This window comes from Limanda limanda, chromosome 7, assembly GCF_963576545.1.
Source record: "Limanda limanda chromosome 7, fLimLim1.1, whole genome shotgun sequence".
In the NCBI taxonomy this organism is placed as follows: domain Eukaryota; kingdom Metazoa; phylum Chordata; class Actinopteri; order Pleuronectiformes; family Pleuronectidae; genus Limanda; species Limanda limanda.
In genome coordinates this window covers 19353429-19368196 of record NC_083642.1, presented here as the reverse complement: position 1 = coordinate 19368196, position 14768 = coordinate 19353429, and the positions used below count along the sequence as shown (strand labels likewise).

Below are 14768 nucleotides of genomic sequence, written 5' to 3'. Positions count from 1 at the left end.
TCCTCAGCACTCTACTGTGGTTCAGTCTTTTTTTTAAATCACAAATCCCTGTGGCCGCATGTTGGGGGAACGATGATTCCACTTAATCTATAGAAAAGAGTCAAAAACTACTTTGGTTCTCTACGTATTTCTCTCAATGTGTATCTACAATGTGTATTTCTTGTAAAAGCCTCATGTTGCATCAGTTAACTCTGTATGAGCGCTGTCATTGTATCATTACAAGAAACCACTTGACCGCCCTGGAACCAAAACCCAACAGTTAAAACCTCAGCTATAATGTGTCAAACACACAACAGCATCATGGAATCTCCATATCACTAATGTAGCTGTTTGTGCTTTCATGCTTGCAATTTAACAGTCAAATAAATAACCAGGGGAAATGGTCAAAAGAGAGAACATCTGCTCAGAAGAATTACAGGATTTTTACTCAGATAGTCCTGGTGTTGATGTTGAGTGTTGGCGCCGTCAACCTTTTTGACATTTGTTCAACATTCTGGCTTCTTGACACCCATTTAGTGGACATTACATCACAAGTAATCTGCTTCGTGTCTATATATAAAGCCATTATGTGTGAAAGAGAGAGAGAGCCGCTGGCTTGACAGCTGTTCCAGTACAGGCTGTGATCCATCTATCTTTGGATAGAGGGAGGGAGGTAGAGAGAGTGAGTGAGAGACAGAGGGAGCTAAGTGACAGCAGTGATGGAATGTGATGAATTCCTACAATCCTTGGCACGTTGTTTGGCAGTTGGGAAAGTGTGATCATACTGTCACTATCTCCAAACATTGTTCCATCCATCTATTCATAGATAGAGGAATCTAGGTGTATAAACAGTATATATACATATTAAACACTCTCAAATTTTGCTAAATGACAGCTTATCTTGGGAGTGAGAGATAGTCTATCTTATTACTTCGAAAAACTGTATTTCTGATATAACAATCTTTTTAATTCCAAAAAACAGAGCAGTTTTTTTCTTAGGAATCGAAAACGCCTCTGTAATGCTTTGATAGTTAGTGTGTTTTCCTGCACTAAGCTTCAAAACCATCTAAGGGTTAGGTTCATAAACATTACATTCCAATTGTTCCAATAATGACAGGAATCATTCACACTTGAAGCAAACGGAGTAACAATGACACAAAACGGGGGACCCTTTGCCAGAACTTGCAGAGAAAATGCATCATCATTGTCACTACACACCCATACACACAATGAAAAACGGAAACCACAGTTCCTGCTGTCAGCAGGGATGTACAGTGTGATACTCCCATGGAGTCAGTACTTCCAACAGTGTGCTTGACACGTGGTGGATGGTGGGGGCTTGGAAGTGTATATATGTTTGAAAGAGGCTGCCATGCAGTACAACTACACACGCACACACGGTACATAACATATGGAGATGAGACTGAGAACTGGCCCCACTCAGATGAATGTATACCGGATACTGCTCTCATCAAATGTGTGTGAGTGTGTGTGTCTGTGTGTGTATTCGTGTGTGTGCGTGTGTGTTAACACCTGAGCTTACACATGTAGTGAGAAAGTATCTGGGGGTAAATTATTATCTCAGTTGGATCCTGGTCCTGACAGTTACAGCACTATCCAGTATGTGTCCGTGATGGAGCAAGACCGGGACGAAGCTCGAAGATTTAAAGTCTATATAATGTTTACATTGCCAAAAGCATGTACAGTGTACATGACACATGTCGTATAAATATTATACACAGCACTGTGAAGCTAGCTGTCAGCAGTGGTCAGTGGTTTCCCCTTATATGGGCAACCAGGGACCAGAATGAAGATTTCCCAGCGCCACACTCTTCCATTCTGTGCTACACTATTTTAAACACCTCCCAACTCACTCTTTGCTGAAGGCACAGACATGAAACCATCTCTTCAACTTACACCTGACAGCAAACAGCATCATTTTCAAAATGTTTTTAAAATATAACTATTTTTACACGCATTTCTTCACACCTTTCACCCAGATGGTTTCGGTTTATGTTCTGATAATATTTTTCCACCAAAAATCTCACCACTTAACAGAAATTAATAAATGTAAAAATGATTTGGTTTGTGCAGCACACAGCACAAACGGATTAAAGGTTCAGTGTGTAGAATTTAGTGACATCTAGTGGTGAAGATGCATGTTGCAGCTGAATACCTCTCACCTCACCCTCCAGTTCCCAACATGTAAGAGAACCTGAGGTAGCATTCAGTTGTCTTAAAAACTCAAAAGGTGTTTAGTTTGTCCAGTCTGGGCTACTGTAAAAAAACATGGTGGCCTCCGTAGAGAGGACTCGCTCCTGATGTAAATAAAGGGTTTTTAAATCATCACTAGGTTTATTTAATATTTAGTTTCCGCCAATAGATCCCTTTCACCTAAATGTTACACACTGGACCTTTAAGGCTTTAAATCCCTAAAATTTTGATTTTTTTTACAATAGTCTTACGCTTCTTTTAAGAAATCATACTTGTTCCAATTATTAGGATATTTACTCTAACCCCATATGAACACAATATTGAAAGATGAAATCTGGATGGAAAGACAGTGTAATCAACAGGAGTGTTTATAGTCATTCCCTTAAGGCAAACGCAATACTGCTGTGTTGACATCATGATAATGATCCTAACAACTATTTCCTCTGTGTGGGTATGTGTATGTGTGTCCAGATGTCTTTAGCCTGTGGGAATGAGAGAAGTGTGTGAATGGGACAGGAAATGATGTCAGAAATTCTCATGGGCATTCTGCTGGATATACACCCCCTGACCTCCCGCAAACACACACACACACACACACACACACACTCATACACTCACTCACACGTCAAGTCACCCCACAAGATTTCCAAAAGCGCATGTGATGTATGAAAGGAGAAGTTTTAGTCACTATAAATATTCATCGGACAAACACAAAAAGACAAAATTCTTCTGTGTTCCTCTTTTCCTTCAGGTCTTATTCTATCTTTTCTTGTTCTGTCTATATCGCTCTTGCTAAAAGGTCACGAGAACAGTGATACAGAAAGACAGAGGAGGAGAGCAGACACCCGTCAGCACTAATGTGTGTGTGCGCGTTTGCTGATTTGTGTGTATTTGCATGCAAGTGAGTAATCAAATCAGGGCCTTAAGGCATCAACAGTGTTTAAGCCAGTTAGTGTGTTGTTAAGCTGATCAGGAGAGAGAAGCTAAGCAAGACAAGGTCAAGTTGGACTCACTAACTGGGACGTGTCCTACAGCAAAATGTCCAACACGAGGTGCGAGGTGCAGAGTTTCTTTATTAGAACCCGAAGGTAAATTTGATAAGTAAAACTACATTCTCCCTCCTCACTCCCCCATTGACCTGTGCTAACTTTACACGTAAGCACAGGTAATAGTACAACATGTAACTTTGCCCTCTTGCGGTATCTCAATCAAAAACAATAACAAAATAACTAGTTTGATGATGTTTTGAAACAGAGTGGGATCATGGGACTTGTTGTCCTCACCGCCATTATCGATGAAAATCTACCTGGCGAAACTTAGGCGCAAATTATGTTCAAAGCGGATATGCCAAAAAAAATAAGTCTTGTCATCTTTAGACATTTTAATAAAGAATTGTTGTGTTTTATATATTTAACAGCTGCGACACTGAGTGTTAGTAGTTGAGTTTACAGACAGTCTGCTGCTCAACTGCTTATCTTCATTGCCTTTTTTTTTTAACTGCTGTTATAGTGATTTTCCAGTAGAGCTGGATCAGTGTTGAGTCAGAGGCAGGAGTTAGTGTCTGTTTTAATAAGGCTAAATAATACAGCTACTAGAATAAACACAAGAGTGACTGGGGGAGGCTGGCAAAAGAGAAGCTTAGTGTGAGCTTAATGTGCACGAGCACACACACACTCACACACGCACCCGCACGCACACGCACAGCTTGGTGTAACTTGAACTGCCATCTGAGTGTTTGACCCTGTCTGTGGGAAGGCACAACAAGCCATGTGTTGAGGGAGGCAGAGAGGTTCAGGTCTGTCTCTGTGCAGTGTATATGTTTTTCAGTTTCCTGTATTCATGATATCTCTGTGCTAATGTGGCTAACAGATGCCGACTTAACTCAATTTTTTTCCTCAAGCTGTGTCTTTTTGTTTTCTCTGTCATCTCTGACCTCACTCCGCAACTCTTTGTCCCAGTGCTACTTACTGGCTAATTTGGATTTGGATTCAAGTCAGACGTCTATTCAAATCAACTCCATTAAATTCAGCTAATCCTTCTTGAATACTTCCTTTCCCCCCTTCTGTCGTATTTGTTTCTTCTTTTGTATTTGTTCTTATTTGGGTTTTTCTCCTTTTTTCCTCCCCGCCTCATCCGCCCACTCTGATTGGCTTTTTTTGAATTTTCAAACTGTGGCCACACCCTCTTTTTTCTTTTCAGTCTCAACACACACACTCTCTCAAGACACAGGATGTACGCTCATCCTTTTCCATCCCTCCTTCCGTCCTTCCATCCTTTCTCCCCTTCCTTCCAAAACAACCAGATGGTGAGACAGCGGCCGAGAGAGACAGACAGCGACAGCAGGCGGAGAGCCCTCAGAGAGTGACATCACGGCCTCTCTCTCGCACACACTCTCTCTCTCTGAGAGGGTATAAAGAACTCATTGTATCCTCCATCACATGGAAAATGTTGGAGGAGCTCAGTGAATTTGACGGAGTGTATCCACAGTCCGGGGTCAGTGTGACAAAAAAACAAAAAAGAAACACACAAGCACACACACACACAGAGGCTTTACCCTGAACTCAGTGTGTTTGTGCATAAATGGTCTTTATCATGGATTCCCGAGGGGCCTGGAATGACTTGTGTGTTTATATACACTGTGAGGAACATTGAGGATGTGTGATTGGATAAGTGCATTTGCCGTATCCGAGTATGCGAAGGACCGATCCTCAACTCATGTGGCATTCAGTGTTTCTAAGTTACTGTGATAATTACAACATATAAACTGTGTATTTCAAAGAGGGAAGTCTGACCTCTGCGAGGTCTCATGACTCCTACGTGGTGGAGAAAATGGGTCATGTCAAGAGAGAAAAACACCATCCAAATCAGCAACACAGAAACAGACCGACCGGCCATTTTAAGGTTCTTCAATCTTGGAAAAGATAGGTTTTGTTTTTCTCTGCTATGTCTGTCTTAAGTCTGGTCACATCACCAACAACAGATTAGATTGGTTTTACTGTTCAATGTATTTCCAATGTCTAGATATCTAGTCATTGACCATCTTCCTTGCTAGCTTGACAATTTGCAATGTAACAATAAGTCACCAGAGAGAAGCTCAAATTCAGGGTTCACCTGTTCGATAAGTGCATTATGTTACACAAGCACATCTTTATCAATATGAAAATATCTACATTTAACCATTTCTGCACAAAAAGATTTTCATTTCTCAGAGGTCAAAGATCTTTTGCAGAAGCTGAACTAGCACTCTGGCTAATCAACTCGCTAAGAGTTAGGTTGGTGTTTGTTTTTTGTATTGTTGTTGTTTTGAGTGTTTTTGAGTAGAAACTAGAGGTAAAGACAAGATGGTCAACCTCACTGACACCAGTAGTCAAGCCAACAGCCACACTTTCACAACAGCTGTGACAAACATCATCTACATACACTATTCCAGAGGACACTTACTTTGACATCTTGTTCCAGTGTCCGTATCAGTTCTCCATCCACTTGCCCTGTTTGGGCCACGCGGAGAGAGCGCCGCTCTGCTTTCCTGAGCCGGTACTGCAGGATGCGGCAGGTCTTATTTGCCTGAAAAACAAAACATGGCGTTCAGTTGCTGATGTTATTTGCCATCTGTCTAAGCTAACTTTGTTACTTTTCATAATTTTATGGTTTGCCTTGCAGCAGCCATTAATATACAACAGAACACACATAAAACAGCACTAGCTTTTTATTCCAAGCAGGGTATTTATTATATAAAAAACTGAAACTCTTCCTTTAGTCATTTTGAGTGTGTCTGGCTTTCTGTAGCACCTCCTGCTCAAAGTTGTTATGATGATTGATTACAAACCTTCTCACTTGCCTGTTTCAAGACATTTTGAATGCAGCCTATTTCTTTTTTATATATTTAAACAACCGACTCAAGAAAACAGAGAATATATGAGAGCACAGATTCAACAGAGGACTGTGCTCTCATGTAGTCATGCTCTCACACGTACCTGCTCCAGCTGTTGACGTAGATCCTGCAGCTGGTAGACATCGTCTTCCATGTACATGTCCCTCATCTCCAGCATCTCGGACCTCAACTCCTCCATCTCATCCTGGACACAGTGAAGAAAAGACAGTGTATGAGTTTGTCTGTCATTTTTACGTGAAACAGTGAGTCAGGAACTCTTCCAATATTGAACTGGAGTCAAAGCTGTTACGTATTAGAGACTGTAATTTAAAGTGATGACTGCACATGTCCGAGTCAAACAAAAAGGGATCTTTAAATGTTTGATAGAGGTCATTGACTCTAGCTTATCCAACCCATCAATCACTGCACGCTGTCATTAACGACCTTCCACATCTTCATCATCAGAATGACCATTACAACAATTAGTGACCTCTTAAAAGGACATGATACGTAATATTTTCTCAAGTCAGATAAAAGAGGTCCACAGAAATGGAGATATACAAGCTGTAAGCAGCAGAGTGGTTCACCCAAGTAATATGATACAACAATGTATTGATTCACCTTTCTCTCTCCTGCCCAGGAGGTAGTGCAAAGGAGGTCAAAGGTCAGGGTCAGGCTATTAGAATAGATTAAGTTACCCCAGAGAAAGATAACAGCCCCTGGAGGCACATTTGGTCTTACAAGCATTAAGAGGAAAGGAAATTCCTCTACTGAAGGTGGCATTAAAATACCCATCAAAAACAAGCCAAGCCCTAATGAGTAATATACAGGAGAGTTGTAATCTACCACTGTTATACAGATGGAGTTAAATTATTAATTTTAGCTTGGCGGCATGAATTGCATCATCCCTTAAGTACAGCTCTTTCATTCGCGTGTGTGTCAGCAATGAAATTAACATTACTCCAAGAAAAGAAGTCTGGGTCACTGGCCTTTATAGGACAGTAAGAGCCATGTTACACAATGGAGTGCCACGTGTGTGTTGGTCAAAATCTATGTGCCTGTGTTGTATATGGAGTACAAGTGGCTGTAGTGGTAGTGCTCTCATAGTTTACTACAGTGGAAAATGTGGGTCAGCCTCTGCAGTCACTATGACACGACGACGACAACAAGGCTCTGTGTGTGTGTGTGTGTGTATGTGCGTGTGTGTGTAAGCCGATGTACTTGGAAAGTGAGACAGGGTACAACAATGGGTTAGGGTGTGTCCTTGTCTCCACCACCTTCAGAATAAACAGCTTGTGTATAAGTGTGCTTCATAAACATGGTGGTGATAGAGGTAAGTTGTGGGTTTAGCATGCAAAGTGTGTGTGTGTGTGTGTCTGAGTGTTTTGATTAAGCTAAAAAAAGACTGCAGCACCATATGCAAAGGTTTGGAAGGAAGACAGTCAGACAGACAGAAAAACATGACATCAGAGAGATCTGAATGTGAGGACAAAAAAACAGGGAATTACAAGTTAATGTGGCCAGAGACGGGGAGTGCTCCACTGACCTGCTTTTCACAGCTATCTAAAGAAGAACAGGAAAGATAGTTTCTATCATGTGATCAAGCCGCCAGTCAGGAGATGGAATCAAGCAGATGTCAGGTTTTAGTGAGCCAGATGAGATAATGTTTGAATTTAGAGCTCTCGCACATCTGCTGCAATAACAGTCCTGTGCAGGGTGGGTGAGTTATCAAGATTTTTTTATTTTTTACATCATCTTTTTAAAGCTATGAGGCTTAATCATATACAGTCAAATTCCTGCACCAGGTCCACATCTAACGACATGACTGTGCATTTTGCTGTATAAAGAGATGGGGTTTTTTCCAATGAGTTCTGCTTTTATTGAGTGAAAGAACATTAAAGATCCGTCCTGGGCGATCTGATCACAAGAGGACAGCTCTAAGCTCGGATAATTTCAGGTCTGGACAGGGTCAAGGAAACACAAACTTCCCAGATGTCTTCATAGTTATGATCAACCCATTAGAAACTCGCTTGATGATGATGATTTCATTGTTGGTCACTTGCAGTACAGGATGTTGCAGTGATACTGCAGCTTTTTTAGCCAGGGCCTGTATATATTGATGGTAAAATCAAGTTTTATATAGTATCTAAAAAATAATCAGCAAAATTAATAATGTTCAGTAATATAAACACACTTGTTTGTTTTAACATAAGAATTAGACAAGAGGACTCGTGTTACAGCCTGTACAGTAGGAGACTGAATAAGAATAGACACGTACTAGCAGATCTAATTACAATAGCTACTACACTACACTATTTGTACCATTGGACACAGCGAACATGGCTGTTTTCCTGTTTCCAGTCTTTGTACTTGGCTAAGCTAACAGCAGTAGCTTCATATTATGAGGACTTTGTGGGCTAAAAGCTGCAACCATGTCTGTCTGTTACATGTAATATAGTTGTGTCCTAATTCAGGGAACTTATCCTTTTGAGGTGGCATTTGAAAATCGATTGCATCTTAGCAGCACAACTAGGATATCCTATTTACGAGGCTCCGTGAAATGCAGTCTGTCCTTTCAAAAACAAAGGAGTCAACGGCTGGTGCATCAGCTGAATTGGGGGACAACTTATATCTTCCCAAATATTATATTTTTGATATCATCATCATATCATCATACTGTTCAACCAAAGTACTTCAGAGTAAACTCATCTGAATATAAAAGTAAAGCAGTGGCTGAGCAAAAACCATCATCTATCTATACAGGCGGCACAGATGCTGAACTGCGATCTTAAATTGCAGTCACAGGACAGACATTCCAGACAAATCGAGTCCTGAAAGACTATTGGCATGGGCCTCTCTCAGGCTCAGCTCTAATATCAACTCTGTAGTGAAGAGCTTCATGTTATTAAGTGTAGCACGTGGACTCTCCTGATAATTTAATCAACTTTTCAGTTTCATGCTTTGTGAAAGCTGCTTCAACATGGGTCAAGAGTGTGATTGGCAGGAGTGACTGATGTGTTTGACAGAATACAAATTGTATGTCACCATATGATAAATACAGCCAAAACTAAACTACAGGTTTTGTTCAAAAGTACCCAGACCTTTTGGTGCCAGGAACCTTTTTTTAATAACTAAAAGGTTCCTGTCGACCATTGTTCACCAGCTACTCTACTGCATAGAACACAAGAGTTTAGGCAAATTAGCCTCCTGATGTATGAACAACTCACAAGCTGTTCCCCGCTAATTTATTGCCTAGAAACACTTGAAAGGAGAGGAGCACTACTAACAGAAAAAGGAAAAAGAACTGTTAACCCAGCTAAAGGTTTTTAAAAATGGTGGTGGAAATAGATTGCTGGAATTCTCAACCAGTCGGGTATGTTTATCACTGCAAGCCCCACGCAAAGGTTCTGGTACTTTCGTAAAAAGTATAACGCCCCTAACAGAGACCTTTCGGGGGTAAAGAAGATTTCCATGGAATTAAATGACGGAAACACAAGCACTTCCTGTAAAGGTTCCCAGCTCAGGAGGAAAGTTCCTGCTGTTAAACACGGCTGGCTACAGGACAATAGGGAGGTAGGTGTGAGAGAGGGCAGTTACTGAAGGTATAGCCGGTGGGACAGTATGATTGTTAACCACATATTATGGCTTAGCTTCAACAGATCTAGACAGAAACATTATACACGGTGCTGAGATCTGAAGTCATTTTAATGAGGTTTCAACAGCTGCACCAGCAGAGTCAACACATTAACATGCATTGCATGAGCCTATATATTGGAAGATGGAAAGGCCAGGAGGATTAGACTTTGCACTGAAAGACAAACAGGGTGAATGAGCACTGGGTTAGAAACAGAGCGATGGAATTGGAAAGTGAGAATTACATTGCGCATCTAGGAAATCTGAGGGAGAGATGAGAGAGTCTGGCATCTCGGCAGCGTGTTGTGTTGATCTTCTGATAACTAACCAGGTGTTCCTCCCAGCTGCAACAACACACACACCCAGGCTCCCTCACTTCACTGCAGGGCCTCCCATGAGGCTTTGGGGGGGGTCTAATAAGCACTGCAGCACTGATGCCCTACAATGTAGTCAGTCAACAGCACTGGACCACCACACACATACACACCACCAAAGATTATGCGCATGAAAAATCAAGAAAGGAGCATCTCGCAGTCCATTACTAAAGAAGTGCAGGAGGAAATAAGGTTTTTTAGTTCTCCCTACAAAGAGTTCAGTTTTTAAGCTAACAAGAAGAGACAAACGTCAATGAAGTTCGATTTAAGGGGGACACTAAATGAAATAAGGATTTGGAATCCTAATGACTTATTTAGTAATCTGCTAATTATTTTCTTATTCAAACTATTGTTTTTTTAAAAACACCAGAAAACACTGACAACACCTATCATCACAGTTTCCTCCAGCACAGTGTTGAATCACCAAATGTCTTTGTTTGTCAGCTCAACAGACCAATAGCAATTATGAATCACTTCCTTTGAAAATGAGTCATTGAAACGCAGCAAAGTCTAAAACTTAAGAGTCTGAAACATTAAATCTGGGGCATTTTTACTTGAAAATAGAATGAATGGTAGTAGTTAAAGTAGCAGTAAGTAAAAACCAAAAGTCCTAAATTCTCCAAAACTGTTGCAAAGAGGGCGGTGCTTTCCTAATGACAAGTGCTGTTAATCAATCAGCTTCCCCAATCCATCTCTGACAATTATTGGCTTGTCTGGTCACTGCCAGTTAGTGCTTAGGTACATGCTAATGTTATTGATCACCCTCCTAATCAATCACTCTAAAGCAGGAATGCCAGGGTGAAATTGGACAGGGGGCCAGATTTTTTCAAGCAAGACCTCAGGGGGCCGGATTACACTTTCGGACTGAAAAGGCCAAACACTGACTCAACACATGGATAGGTAGGTTATTTGAAATTATTCATGAAGGCCTACACATCAATAAGAAATTGCATCGGCACCAAAATAGCCTCACAATGAGGCCTAAAATTACATAGCCTAAAGCAGGAGACAGTTACCCTCTAAAAACGTTACATTTTCCTATCCATGCAAGTAGCCTACATTTATAAATTAGAAATGCAACAAAATAGACTAGGTGCCAACAAAACACATTTCCTATAAATAACACAAGTGTAAACTGTTAATTACTTTTATTATATTTATTGAAGGCTTGCACATGAAAACAAGTCAATGCAAAATAACGCCAATTAAAAGAAGGCCAGGCCAAGTAGGCCTAAACGAGTCACAGAAAGAAAGCGCCAGAATAAAGTAGTCCAACATTAGACCATGTGATTGAATATCCAGTAGGAATTAGTAAAACAAAACGGTTCTTGAAAAAATAGGCAAATATGAGCTATCTAAAAACTAAATTGGCTCAATAACAGATGAGGCACATTAACTTTGCCAGTCATCACCAGTCACCAACCCATATTTCCACACACCCATGTGCCTTTATGGCACTAGCCTGGCTATCAGTCAACCCCAGCCCCTTTTATTCCCTCCCCCCCATATCACACTGGAAATTATAAAATATATCATACTCTCTGTATATTCTTTGTATACATAAGTCTATATACACATATTTATACATGTGTACATGTTATAATTACTATTATTATATCACTATTACTATTATTAGTATATATACTGTTGCTGCCATTATTACTATATACTGCTTTTATATTGGTATAATTACTATCATATATAAATATATATTATGTTATATTATATACTATATATACTGTACTATTCTTATATACTGTCTAACAATAACATTACCATCTGTTTTTTATTCTTCCTACCTACCTACCTACCTACCTACCTACCTACCTACCTACCTACCTACCTACCTACCTACCTACCTACCTACCTACCTACCTACCTACCTACCTACCTACCTACCTACCTACCTACCTACCTACCTACCTACCTACCTACCTACCTACCTACCTACCTACCTACCTACCTACCTACCTACCTACCTACCTACCTACCTACCTACCTACCTACCTACCTACCTACCTACCTACCTACCTACCTACCTACCTACCTACCTACCTACCTACCTACCTACCTACCTACCTACCTACCTACCTACCTACCTACCTACCTACCTACCTACCTACCTACCTACCTACCTACCTACCTACCTACCTACCTACCTACCTACCTACCTACCTACCTACCTACCTACCTACCTACCTACCTACCTACCTACCTACCTACCTACCTACCTACCTACCTACCTACCTACCTACCTACCTACCTACCTACCTACCTACCTACCTACCTACCTACCTACCTACCTACCTACCTACCTACCTACCTACCTACCTACCTACCTACCTACCTACCTACCTACCTACCTACCTACCTACCTACCTACCTACCTACCTACCTACCTACCTACCTACCTACCTACCTACCTACCTACCTACCTACCTACCTACCTACACTCGTCTTCTCCCTCCACTTCCTCATTCACCCCTGACACGACAACGAACCAGCCAATGAGAGCCTGTCATCCCACACAGCCATTGGTCAAGAACTGTCACATGTCCGACCCCGACCTATTCACAGACACTCAGGACATCTCAGTACTTATTCAACACGGTGTACTTAGCGGAACATTCATAACAACCACATATCAAGCAGTCAAACAGAACAGAACTCAACTATCAGTTCGTTACAATATGTATTAAAATAAAACGAACCTTCGTGTGTATCTCGACATTTGGAGAATACGGCTTGCTGTTTCTGTAGCGATGATGCTAGCTCGTTTAGCTTTTGAGTCCGGAGTTGCCCTGTGTACTCGCCGTATTTCTCGGCGTGGGTCTCGTAGTGTCGTTTGATGTTGTACTCCTTTAGTACAGCCACTTGTTGACGACAGATAAGACACACGGGTTTGCCTCCTACTTCCCAAAAGAAATAATTTTCTCTCCATCTATCCTGAAAGATGCGAGCTTCAGTGTCGACCTTCCTCTTCTTTGACAACATCTCGATCAGCACTACCGGCGCTGCTGCAGCAGAGGCGGGCAGCAGCAACAGACCGACTAACGGAGTCCACCGAAAATTTTAATTTTTTTTTTTTTTTTAAATTCCATCAAAATTAAATTAAAATTTATATTCTCCCCTTATCACCCTCGGGCCGGATGTGATGTACAGTCGGGCCGGGTCCGGCCCGCGGGCCGTAACCCTGGCATCACTGCTCTAAAGGGAGAATGGATCTGCTCAAGTAGTGGATCCACGTATATATTACAATTCAGCACCTGCAGACATGAGAATGCTGAGAAGAAATGCCTTTAGCATGAAAGTCTGCTGACAGACCAAACCACGGAGGTGATGCAGTGGTGGTATTTTACTCTTGTCATGGTAGAGAAGCAACATCTAGACAATCAAAGGACACAATGCCAGTCAGGCAGAATGAGACACATTTCAGTGCACTCTCCAGAGAATAACAACCCCTGAGGCTGCTGCATACAGTCCCATCCTCTGCTCCATCATGCAAGCAGTTGGAAAACAACAAACCCAACCGGGCAAATGATCTTGGAGAGCCGCTGTCTGTCCAGAGTTGCTACATCCACATTGGACACAGTTGTTTACAGTTGTATACAGTGTATCTACACATGAAGCGTGGCTTGCCTGTGGCTACATGGCTGCATCTGTGTGCTCATGTGCTACTGGGGGTGCACACTCACTATTCATAATATTTTCTTTGTAGTGAGTAGTAGTAGATGAGTTCCAAAGGATTCTACACACATGGGAGATAAGACAGAGGGAAGTAGTACATTCAAACGAACTGGATGACAAAGAGCAAGACCAAGCTCCTGACATTAATCATAAAGCAACAATGCATATCTAAATGCATATCTATCTGGTGCTTTGGGAGACACTGGGAAACCACTTGCACCAAATCGATGGTTGACCCTTGACTTACTTTGAGGTAATCGTTCTCCGACCTCAGCTCTTCTATCTCCCTCACGAACTCCTCCTGCATGCCGTCCATGAACTCCTCCGTCAGGTCGGAGAAAGCCAGGGACGTGCTCGCCGGCACCCGGCTGTCATACGAGGTGACCGAGCGCTCCTCGCCGGGGGAGATGCTCCCTTCCCCGGTGTCCACGCTAAGGGAGAGCCGGTCCTTGTCGTCTCTCTCCCCCGCGGAGCAGGTGGTCCTAGTGGCGGCGGCATGGTGTCCACCTCCGTCCGGCCCGCCGCCTCGGCTGCTCCTGGACTCGGCGTCGCTGAGCTTGTTCTCCTCGGAGCCGCACTCCGACAGCTCGGAGCTGCTGTCGGTGGGGGACAGCTTCCCCGGGGCGCAGCCGGAGTCCTTGGATAGATCGTCCGATCCGATGCTGGCGTCCGACACCTTCCTCCTCCCCCCGGTGCTCTTGGCCGCCTTGGCCGCGGAGCTCTTGGACAACGCGGCGGATTTTCCGGCCGTTTTGCCGCCGCCGCTCTTCTCGGCTCGGCCGTCCCTCCCCGCCAGGCTCCCCGTGGGGCTGCGCCGGGACAAGCGGCTCCCCAGGTGGATCGCTCCGGGCTTCACGCTCAGGGTCGGCGTCCCGATGCCGCCGCGGATCTTCGTGAGCGACCACCCGGGCACATCCTTGGGTCTGGCCGGCGACGGAGCCCGGTTGATCTTCTTCTTCCTCTCGCCGGAGCGCGGAGCGGACTGCACCGCGGGGATCTCCGTGGTCTCC

The 14768-nt window shown here is 42.8% G+C and overlaps 1 protein-coding gene across 1 annotated transcript in view; it reads right to left on the bottom strand.

The window, feature by feature from the left end:
• mtcl2 (microtubule crosslinking factor 2) overlaps window positions 1-14544 on the bottom strand; it is a 93162-nt gene extending 78618 nt beyond the window's left edge. Inside the window, exons 1-3 of the mRNA XM_061075380.1 lie at window positions 14006-14544; window positions 6168-6269; window positions 5635-5757 (exon numbers count right to left, since the gene is read on the bottom strand). Coding sequence (XP_060931363.1) covers window positions 5635-5757; window positions 6168-6269; window positions 14006-14074 — 294 coding nt within the window. The 5' untranslated portion in view covers window positions 14075-14544. The remainder of the gene's footprint in view (window positions 1-5634; window positions 5758-6167; window positions 6270-14005) is intronic.
• Between the last annotated feature and the right edge of the window lie 224 nt (window positions 14545-14768).